General features: G+C 33.9%; 1 protein-coding gene across 1 annotated transcript in view; it reads left to right on the top strand.

Annotated features, from left to right (window-relative positions):
• Positions 1–4,287: 4,287 nt before the first annotated feature.
• LOC128013637 (protein diaphanous homolog 1-like) overlaps positions 4,288–10,188 on the top strand; it is a 19,345-nt gene continuing 13,444 nt past the window's right edge. Inside the window, exons 1-9 of the mRNA XM_052596752.1 lie at positions 4,288–4,485; positions 4,921–5,022; positions 6,450–6,580; positions 6,661–6,744; positions 7,363–7,432; positions 7,513–7,652; positions 8,690–8,795; positions 8,880–8,990; positions 9,807–9,925. Of these exons, the coding sequence (XP_052452712.1) occupies positions 4,345–4,485; positions 4,921–5,022; positions 6,450–6,580; positions 6,661–6,744; positions 7,363–7,432; positions 7,513–7,652; positions 8,690–8,795; positions 8,880–8,990; positions 9,807–9,925 (1,004 nt within the window). The 5' untranslated portion in view covers positions 4,288–4,344. The remainder of the gene's footprint in view (positions 4,486–4,920; positions 5,023–6,449; positions 6,581–6,660; positions 6,745–7,362; positions 7,433–7,512; positions 7,653–8,689; positions 8,796–8,879; positions 8,991–9,806; positions 9,926–10,188) is intronic.

Genomic DNA, 10,188 nt, shown 5'->3' with positions numbered 1-10,188 from the left:
AAGTACAGTGTTTAAGAAATTATATTATTTTTCTTAAATAATCCAAAAAAGATATTATCTTTAAACAAAATGAAGAGTATAGAATTTGTATGTAATAGTGTAATATTATTTTGTTAATAATTAATGATATGGCTTGGTGTAATAATCAGATCAAAAAGGCTGTGATTTTATTTAATACATATACTGCAATTTTGGTAGAGAATTAATGGTTAATGTTTAAAATGTTTAATAGTTGAAAATGAAGAAATTAATAAAGCTATAAATATTAGCTTTGAAATTTTTTGTCAAAATAAAACTGCAGTAATTAACTTAATCATGAATATAAGTTATGTTCTTTTAAAGTTATTATATTTTATTATATATATTTTTCTTATACTGCTATTTTAGTAATGATATAGACGGTTTCAACGGCAACAACATAAACAAACGTTAATGCGCGTGCCCGTATTGTGGACCTAACTTAACTTCCGGTAGACTTCCAAATAGAATCAATAACAACAGCCAAGTCCCTCTAGAGTAGATATTTTTTGATAACAAACAAAATGTGTTTGCTGCGTGGATCAGGCGGACTTAATGAAAATGCAAATTCATCCTTTGCCAGCAGGAGATGTTTTAAAGCATAGACATAAAGCGCGAGAAATAGAGGTTTCCCCAGTAGCAGCTGTAAACGAAGCAGAGCTGGTACGCTCACACGCTGCTATCAGGCATATAACATGCAAGTCCTCCTTCAGAAATACAGCGATATAAAAACACCTGTGCCTCGTTTTGAGATTTAAACAGATAAATGTAAGGAATTATTTAACGTGCAGTACGTAACATTACTCATGTTTATTCAACTAAGCCTTTTTGAAAATCGATCAGTTTTAAAATTGTGGCGAGTCTCCAAAAATAAATAAATGTATGGGAAACACATCCCGCAGCACAACCACCTGAGCCCAACTTCAGTCTACTCATCACCTTGACTTTAACTGCGTTTGTAGATGGCACCGCAGCCAGACCGATATACACAACACAGACCGGAAGTTAACTTAAGTCCAGGCGCGTGCGCCCGATGAAACCGTCTATAGTATAGTATTTGTGTACAATATCTAATTTTGCCTAAATATTTGGACACTGTGCTGCCTTGCAAACATCAACGGAAAGTGTTTATTTATTTATTTATTTGTATCTCATTTTAAGTCACAATCTTTTTTCTCCATTTTTTTGATTATTTATTAATTTTTTTTTCAGATTTTTTTTGTTCCTCAAACCATGCAGCCTTCCCTTATAATCTGTTTTTGACAGCAGTGGTTTCTAGTGTTTAGAAAATGTGAAATGACAATGTCTTTGAATTTATTTTATTTTTTTCTGTCTTAAACTCAGTACTAACAGAATTATATTGTTTTGATATAGCTTTGAAATTCTGGCCCATGATGCCCTTCCCCTCCTCTTTCTACTGGGTTTTCCTTCTCTGTTTCTATCCCAGCTGTTTTCTGTCTTTCTGACTGTGTTTGGTTGTCTTTCTCTGTATTTAGTGTTGATTTTTCTCTTTCCTGCTCCTGTACAGACTCTGAAACGGCTGATTCCTGATGAGGTAGGTGCACACGCGTGTGTTGTGTGTGTTTTAATGCTCTTCCTCCGTCTCTCTGTCCCCTCACCGCATGTAATGCCACTGACAACATCACCGGCCAATGTCCCCATGACCTTTAACCTTTCATCTCTCACCATGTGTCTGTAGCGCACACTTTTCCTGGCGTCCGCCGTCGCCCGTCCGATCACGTCTGACCTCAGATCAGTGTTTCTGTGTCCCGTGCTGCTGACTGCAGAAACTGATCTGATGTCAGTGTCCAGTGACTCTCTCTCTCACACACACACACACACACACACACACTCCTGTCACCGTGAGAGGAAGCGTGTCGTCACTCATGCATCGATCACACTCACGCTTGTGTTTGAGATTTCATGAAACCAAATGCTTATGAATTCATATTTGTGTCAGCAGGATCATGAGATGAGGTACATTTACACAAGAATTTGTGAAATAAGAGAAGATTCATTAATGAACAAATTCATAGGGCTGGGGAAAAAGATAAATAATTGGATTTATCGTTTTTTTGATTCAATATTGATTCTCAAAAGCTACGAATCAATCTTTTCCGGTATTTATTTCAGCACACATTTAAAACAAGATCTGATTTACATGAATCTTATCATTACTGTTCTAGACTAGATGTCACCTTTATTTACCTTGCGTGATGTTACAACAGAAAGCATGTCATTCATTCGGCGCTTATCATGGCGGAGATACTGTTGATGAGAACCAAGAACAAAGCCAAACGCATGATTCGCAATGCTCAGGTGAAAAGCTATAAATCTGCAGAAGTACTTGATATCACGCATAAGGAGCCATGATTTCCACAATCAATGAATGACTGGCGGATGTCAAGGTGCACTGTTTTGTTAACTAATGTAGCTTACACACATACTAAAGCGTGGACGACGCTCGCAGTGTTTTCAGCTTCTGCCGTCTCACTATGATGATACGAATACACAAATAACATCTCCAGCTGCTCTGAGATTCACTTCATTAGCATTTTACAGTTTAATTTGACAAAACTAGTGATAACTGTCATATCACAACAGCTGCAAGTTCCTCACAGCAACCCTTCAAAATAAAAGTATAGTTTAACATAAAGAAACTTCAGAATACATTACTATTTAGCAGTCTTTACACCTAATATTAATCTTTATTTTTTAAGAAATAATAATTTGTTTTCTATTTGAATATACTTAAAAAAAATGTATTCCTGTGATGCAAAGCTGAATTTTCAGCATCATTCACATGTAACATCCAGTCGATCACATGATCATTTAGAAATAATTCTAATATTCTGATTTATTATGAGTGTTGGAAACAGTTCTGCTGTCTAATATATTTGATGAATAAAAGGTTAGAAAGAACAGCATTTATACAAAAAAAAAAGAAATTCTAATAATATATATTCTAATAATATATTTTCTTTACTATCACTTTTTAGCAATTTAACACATCCTTGCTGAATAAAAGTATTGATTTTATTTAAAAAAGAAAGAAAAAAATTACTGACCCCAAATTACTGAACAGTAGTGTATATTGTTATTACAAAATATTTATATTTTAAAAACATATCTTCTTCTTTTTTTTTCTTTTTATTCATCAAAGTATCCTAAAAAAAGCATCACATGTTCTGAAAAAATATTAAGCAGCAGAACTGTTTCCAACTTTGATAATGAATCATCATATTAGAATGATTTCTAAAGGATCATGTGATAATGATCCTAAAAATTCAGCTTTGCATCACAGAAATAACAGAAATATCATTTAAAGTGTAATAAATGTAAAAATAATTATTTTAAATAGTAATAATATATCACAATATTTTTTTTTCTCTATTTTTGATCAAATAAATGCAGGCTTGATGAGCAAAAGAAACTTCTTTCAAAAACATTAAAAATAGTAATGTTTCCACATTTTTGGTCTGTACTAATATATATATATATATATATATATATATATATATATTAGTACAGACCAAAATGTGGAAACATTACTATTACTAATATATAAAATATAATTTTCAGATATAAATAGGGTTTACATTTAGGAAAGTGTAAAAAATGGTGGAGGATTATTTTTACTTGGTTACAGTACATTTTTGTCAATCAATCAAACGTTTTTCTTTTAAACTGTGCCATGGTCATCCAAAAAATGTTGTAAATCAATGTTTGTTGAAAGAAATATGAGATTATCATAGATAGATAGAATGATTTAGAATATTCTTGTGATGCTCTGTGTCCGTAGTTCCAATCATTATAATAAAGCTGCTGCTGTTGTTCAGTATTGAATGAATGTGAAGGAGGATGTGTGTAAGTATCTCAGATTTTTCTGCTGCTTCACTCTCGTCTCGACTTGAAAAGATTCCTTAGAAGAGCCGGATTACAGGATCGATCTGGAATTTCCTCAGACGCCGTTTGTTCTTGCTGATTGACAGTCTTGATGAGATAAAAATAGAAAGATAATTAAATCTGAGATGATATCAGTGCACTGTTCCCAGCAAAGCATGTTCTGTCAGTTAAACTCTGTTTCTTTGTTCAGAATGAAATACTAGCGTACTTTCAATTCTGGGATTTAGTGAGTTCTGGTTATCTTTGCCAGTAGGACATCTGAGTCCATGCATACTAAAAATACACAAACTGTGCATGTAGGATGTTAGTAGATAATTCTGAACATGCAGTGATTAACAAGATGCAGAGTGTAAAATCCTCCTGTGAGGCCTGTCTGACCTTTGACCTTTGACCCCGTGTCAGCTGGAGCGCTTCACCAGCATGCGGACAAAGAAGGAGAAGGAGAAGGGAGGCACGATGGGAAACAGACACTCTTCAGCCCCCCAGTTTGAAGTGTACCAGAGCGCCTCTCTGAACGAGCTGACGGACGAGTCTGTGCTGGAGCTGTTTGAGCAGATGCTGGTGAGTGTGTGTGTGTGTGTGTTTGGACCCGCTTAACCCATTTTGGGAACAAATCTGTACTCCTATGTGAGCTAAACCTGACAAAAGGGTTATGGTTTGGATAAGAGTTAGGTTATAATATTTAATGATATTTAATTTCTGACACGTGTGTGTGTGTGTGTGTGTGTGTTTGTGTCTGCCTGGTTTAAAATATACCTAACAGTTATTGGGGGCAACACTTTTTGTCATATCTTTTAATTTATAAAAAAAAAAGATCATATATATATATATATATATATATATATATATGATCTTTGCGATCTGTTGGGATGATAAGCACACATTTTTGGGGATATATAAAAAAAATAAATATCTAATATGCATTAAAAACAATATTTTTCCTGATCTATTTAGGCTATAGGTATAAATGAGTCTCCTCCCTCTCTCTGTCTGTAGGTGGATATGAACCTGAATGAGGAGAAGCAGCAGCCGCTGAGGAAGAAGGACATCATCATCAAGAGAGAGATGGTGTCTCAATACCTGCACACCTCCAGTGCTGTAAGAACACGCTCCAGACGTCTGTCTGTCTGTCTCAGTTTAGTTTCAGTTTTTTGTTTCATACATGAAGTGATTTATATGTATATCATCTTCTAATGAGTTACACCCATCTACTCGTGGCTCTGAATCTGAATCCCTCAGTGGATCTCAGAGGTGATGAAGATGATCAGGTGCTCTTCCTGTGGCGGTTTCAAGCTCTTCCTGTCACACACACAGGATGTGGTTCAGATTTCTCTAAAGATGTCAGAGAGGACACGGCTGCTCTCCAGCTGTATCATAATCTGCTTTCTTAGCGCTGACACTACGTTCTATTGCCACAGGACTAGTTTGTAATAGTTTTACTGGGATAATTCGTATTAATTCATTTATTATTATGATTATTATTATTATTATTATTATTATTATTATTTGTCTAATATTTACTCGCAGACCAATGCAGATAAAATAGTACAAGGACACTTTTTTTTTTCAGATGCAATAAATGGTTATTTATATTAACTCTATTTTGCAGATTTTATTTATTTATTAAATAGCATAATTGTTATTATTATTATTATTATTATTATTATTATTATTATTATTATTATATTTAAGTTTAAGCAGTATATAATCCTACGTGTATAAGTATATAATCTTTTGATGAAGTTCAAAAGAGCAGCATGTATTTGAAACAGAGATTTTTTGCAAGATTTTTAACGTTTAACTGTCCTTTTGAATAAAAGCATTAATAATAATAATAATAATAATAATAATAATAAAGTATAACAAGTCCAATTTCAAAAGGAGAATTAGACTGATCATTATCATATTTCTGCTTCTAAATCCCCCAGAACATCATACCCAACAGACCTCCACTGTAAATGTATTACTATACTGTATATGTGCTTATTCACACAAATATGAAGTAGCACAACTGTTTTCAGCTTTGATAATAGTAATTGAAACATTTCTTAAGCAGCAAATCAGTATATTATACTTATTTCTGAAAGATTATGTGACACTGAAGACTGGAGGAATGATGCTGAAAATTCAGCTTTGAATCACTGGAATAAATGACATTTTACAATATATTCACATAGACAACAGTTATTTTAAATTGTAATAATATTTCACATTATTACCGATTTTACTGTATTTTTGATCAAATAAATGCAGCTTTGGTGAGTAGAAGAAGCTTCTTTCTAAAGCATTGAAATCTTTTTTTTTTCTGGTAATTTATATAAAAGAAGCGTTAATTTGTCATTTTCTTATATATATTCAGAGTTTTTTTCTGTTAAAAGAGAAAAGAGCACAAACAAGCACAAAGTTCTGCTTGCCATATACGGGTTGAATCAGCAGCATTAAAGTGCAGTATGAGGGTCTGTAGCATCATTACAGTTGAGGGACCTGATCATATCATAAACTCATTTGACCCTCTGTGTGTTTAGAGTAAGAGTCAGAAGGAGAGCTCCAGGTCAGCACTGATGTACATCCAGGAACTGAAGACCGATCTGAGAGACGTACCGTTACTGAGCTGCCTGGAGTCACTGCGCGTGTCACTGAACAACAACCCCGTCAGGTACACACACACACACACTCTCATGCATTGAAGCATTTCTATGTGTCTAATCTCAGCTGATCGTTGAATGTGTGTTTCAGTTGGGTCCAGACGTTTGGAGCCGAGGGTTTGGCTTTGCTTCTGGCGTTCCTCAGGAAACTCCAAGATGAGAAAGAAGATCCTTTGTATGACATTAATACAGTAACACACACACACGTTCATGTTATAGATCTTATACAAGAGTGATTCTTTATTGAGTGAAAGTGTTAACTACTAGTTTTCAAACATTCACATTTCAAGCTGTAATATATACTTTAGATGCCTCTGTAAATATAGACACATAACACTAAAAAGCCTGACATATTAAATAATACTCAGAAAATCAAATTATTTTTTAATTGAATGGTTTATTGATCCTTTAGACAAAATGTTAAAACAAATCTAAAGAAAAAGTTTGCATTTGTGTTTTTTGAGTATCTTATCTGATACATCCGGCTTTTATGACTCATTTAGTATGATATGGTGAAAATATGACACATTTGGTATAATTATACATTTAGGACTTTTATTCTATAAAGTCTAAACTATCAATCTGATTTTTCAGTTTCCATGTTGATCATTTAGTGGCTTTAAAAATGTGCTCATCAGATATAATACATTAGGATTAATAGGGTAGTGTTTTTATACTAATATGTTAATGTATCGGCCAATCAGCATCCAGGATCTCAACTATACATGATTTTAATATGCATCTCAAGCACATGTTGATGTAATTTGTCTCTCTCACTCTCTGGTTTTCACAGGAATCCTGGGATTGGTGTTAAATGTCAACATGAGATCATTCGATGTCTCAAAGCCTTCATGAACAACAAGGTCCGAGCAGATCTGAGCTCATGTTGTAATATAGACGGCGGGAACTGTTATTAACGTCTCTCTGTCTGTCTCTCTCTCAGCACGGTCTTAATGCCATGCTGACGTCCAAAGAAGGAATCCCTCTCCTGGTCCGATCCATCAATCCAAAAGTGCCGCACATGATGGTGGATGTAGTCAAACTGCTGTCTGCCCTCTGCATCCTCGAGCGTCCAGGAAACACGTGAGTGGGAAGCTGAAAGCAGAAGCAGTGTTCACATACTCAACAGTCTATTCAAATGGCATTTCAATAGCCAAATCAGACACCCAATAACAGAAATCATGTTCACCGGGGGAAGTTAGCATGCCAACAGTCCTTAAGGATCAATAAAATCATTAATGCTGTCACTATAGAGATGTAAGACAATAGGTTTGCACAAGTAGTTCACAGATAAAACTAGTGTTTTTTAAAAATTGGTCATCAATTTTATTTTAGTATCATAAATACACTTAGGCTTTTGTTTAAAGTTTAGTATGAATTTAATTTTGATATTATGTATTTTTATGTTCTGTTTATGATTTAATTTTAATTGCAGTTTGTCTACAGTGTATAGTTGTTTTTTGTTTTTGTTTTGAAAGTTAGTTTAGTGCTGTCAAATCTATTTGATCAAGATTAATTGCATTCAAAATAAGTTTATGTAATATGTGTATACTGTGTGTGTGTGTATTGTGTGTATGTGTGTGTGTGTGTGTGTATTTATGTCTTACATAAACACAAACTTTTATTTTGGATGCGATTAATCACGGTCAATCAATTTGACAGCACTAGTTTAGTTATTTTATTTATTTAAATAGTTATTTTATTTTAGCCAACTGATATTTTCTCTTTCTCACTTTCACATTGTTTTTGGTACTTGAAGTAAAGATGAAATAAATTAAAATGCAAATATTAGACATTATGGAACACCATGAAAATACTGAAATAAGTTTAAATACTATAATTACTAAAAATGAATTTGAGTTATATAGAAATATCCAAATCTTGGGAAAAATGCACACAAACTAAAATGAAAATGAGAAACATAAAGACATATAAAAAACAAAATGTTAAAACAACATAGCCAATCATTTCACATGTGAAAACATGAAAACAATGAGATGTAAGTGTTACAGCAGAGAGGGACATTTGGAAGATTATGTGCCGTGCAAGACAAAAAACATTTCAAATGATCCACAAAGTCATTTTAAGAAGTGTATGAGGATGGACTGTGTGTGTTTCAGACACGAGCGAGTTCTGGAGTGCATCACTGAACAGGCTGAAGAGCAGGAGATTGAGCGGTTCCAGCCGCTGCTGTCCGGCATGAGTAAAAACTCCATCACGCTCAAGGTAAAACACTCACACGTGACCGAGAACACAGACTGCTGATGTGAAGTCCTTTCCCTGATGTCGTGTGTGTGTGTGTGTGAGCAGGCCGGCTGTATGCAGCTGATCAACGCTCTCATCAGTCGATTGGAGGAGCTGGACTTCAGGATCCACCTGAGATCAGAGCTGATGAGACTGGGTCTCAGAGACCAGCTGAAGGTCCACACACACTTACTAGACAGACATAGCACACCAAATACAAATAGGCAATGAATGCGACTATATTTTAAAAAGTTACAAATATTATCTTTCTAACATATCACACAAACTCCAATTTAAATGATATATTTGCATTACTGTTTGTATATATTTTTATTGTACAATATTTTTGCAAAAGGAAATGTACTTAAACACTTTTGAGTCTCTCAAATTAATCAATGAATTGGTTTTGTAGAATGAATCATATGACAAGTATTATTTTAGCTTCGAGATAGTATTGAAGTTTATAATATTTTGAATTAGTTTCATTTCAAAAACAAATAGTTTTTGTTAATATTTTGAATTAGTTTCATTTCAAAAACTAATAGTTTTGATTAGCTTTCATTTTCATTTTAGTTAAAGGGATAGTTCATCCACAAATTTACATAAATGTCATTACAAACCCCTAACAGCATGAGGTTGAGCAATTAATGACATAATTGTCATTTTTGGGTGAACTGTCCCTTTAATGTTTTAGTAATTTTGTTATCAACCAAAACTATGAAAAAAAAAACCTATGTAGATAAAATAATAATAATAATAATAAATATGACAGTAGTATACAACAAAATTGCTAAAACTTTAAAATTCTAATGGAAAATATGAAAATTGTAAATATTTAAAAAAACCTAATCTCAATTATACTAAAATAACCTCACATTATGTATATGCACTATATACTTAGTTCATCACATCTTGTTACGGTCAACACTGATTTATATAATGGCACAATCATAATTTCAGTTTCACTTAATTTCTCCATCTGTGTGTGTGTAGGAGGTGAGGTCGATTGAGAACGATGAGCTCAAGGTTCAGTTGCAGGTGTTTGAAGAGCAGGCTGATGAAGACTCTGAAGATCTTCGCTCACGGTTGGACGATGTCCGTCTAGAGATGGAATATCCTTTACTGCTGGTTTTAATCATCCATCTGAGACACGCTTTGAAGAGGCCTGGCTTCAACGCTGGGCTTTGTTGACTTGATTACTTGATTAGATTTTGGTTCCTGCATGTGATTGTAGTTCATATACTGGACACCGGGTGTCTCAAAAGTGCAGAATCATTTTTACAAGAGGAGACGATCCTTCAGCTCACAGAGTGCCATTGTTTACACTTTATAGTGGGTCATATAACAAAAAAAATAGGATTTTGCCTTACTCTTA

The sequence above is a fragment of the Carassius gibelio genome, chromosome B24 (genome assembly GCF_023724105.1).
Source record: "Carassius gibelio isolate Cgi1373 ecotype wild population from Czech Republic chromosome B24, carGib1.2-hapl.c, whole genome shotgun sequence".
NCBI classification, from domain to species: domain Eukaryota; kingdom Metazoa; phylum Chordata; class Actinopteri; order Cypriniformes; family Cyprinidae; genus Carassius; species Carassius gibelio.
Note: the sequence above shows the minus strand (reverse complement) of the source record. Positions and strands in the feature narration are given on the sequence as shown.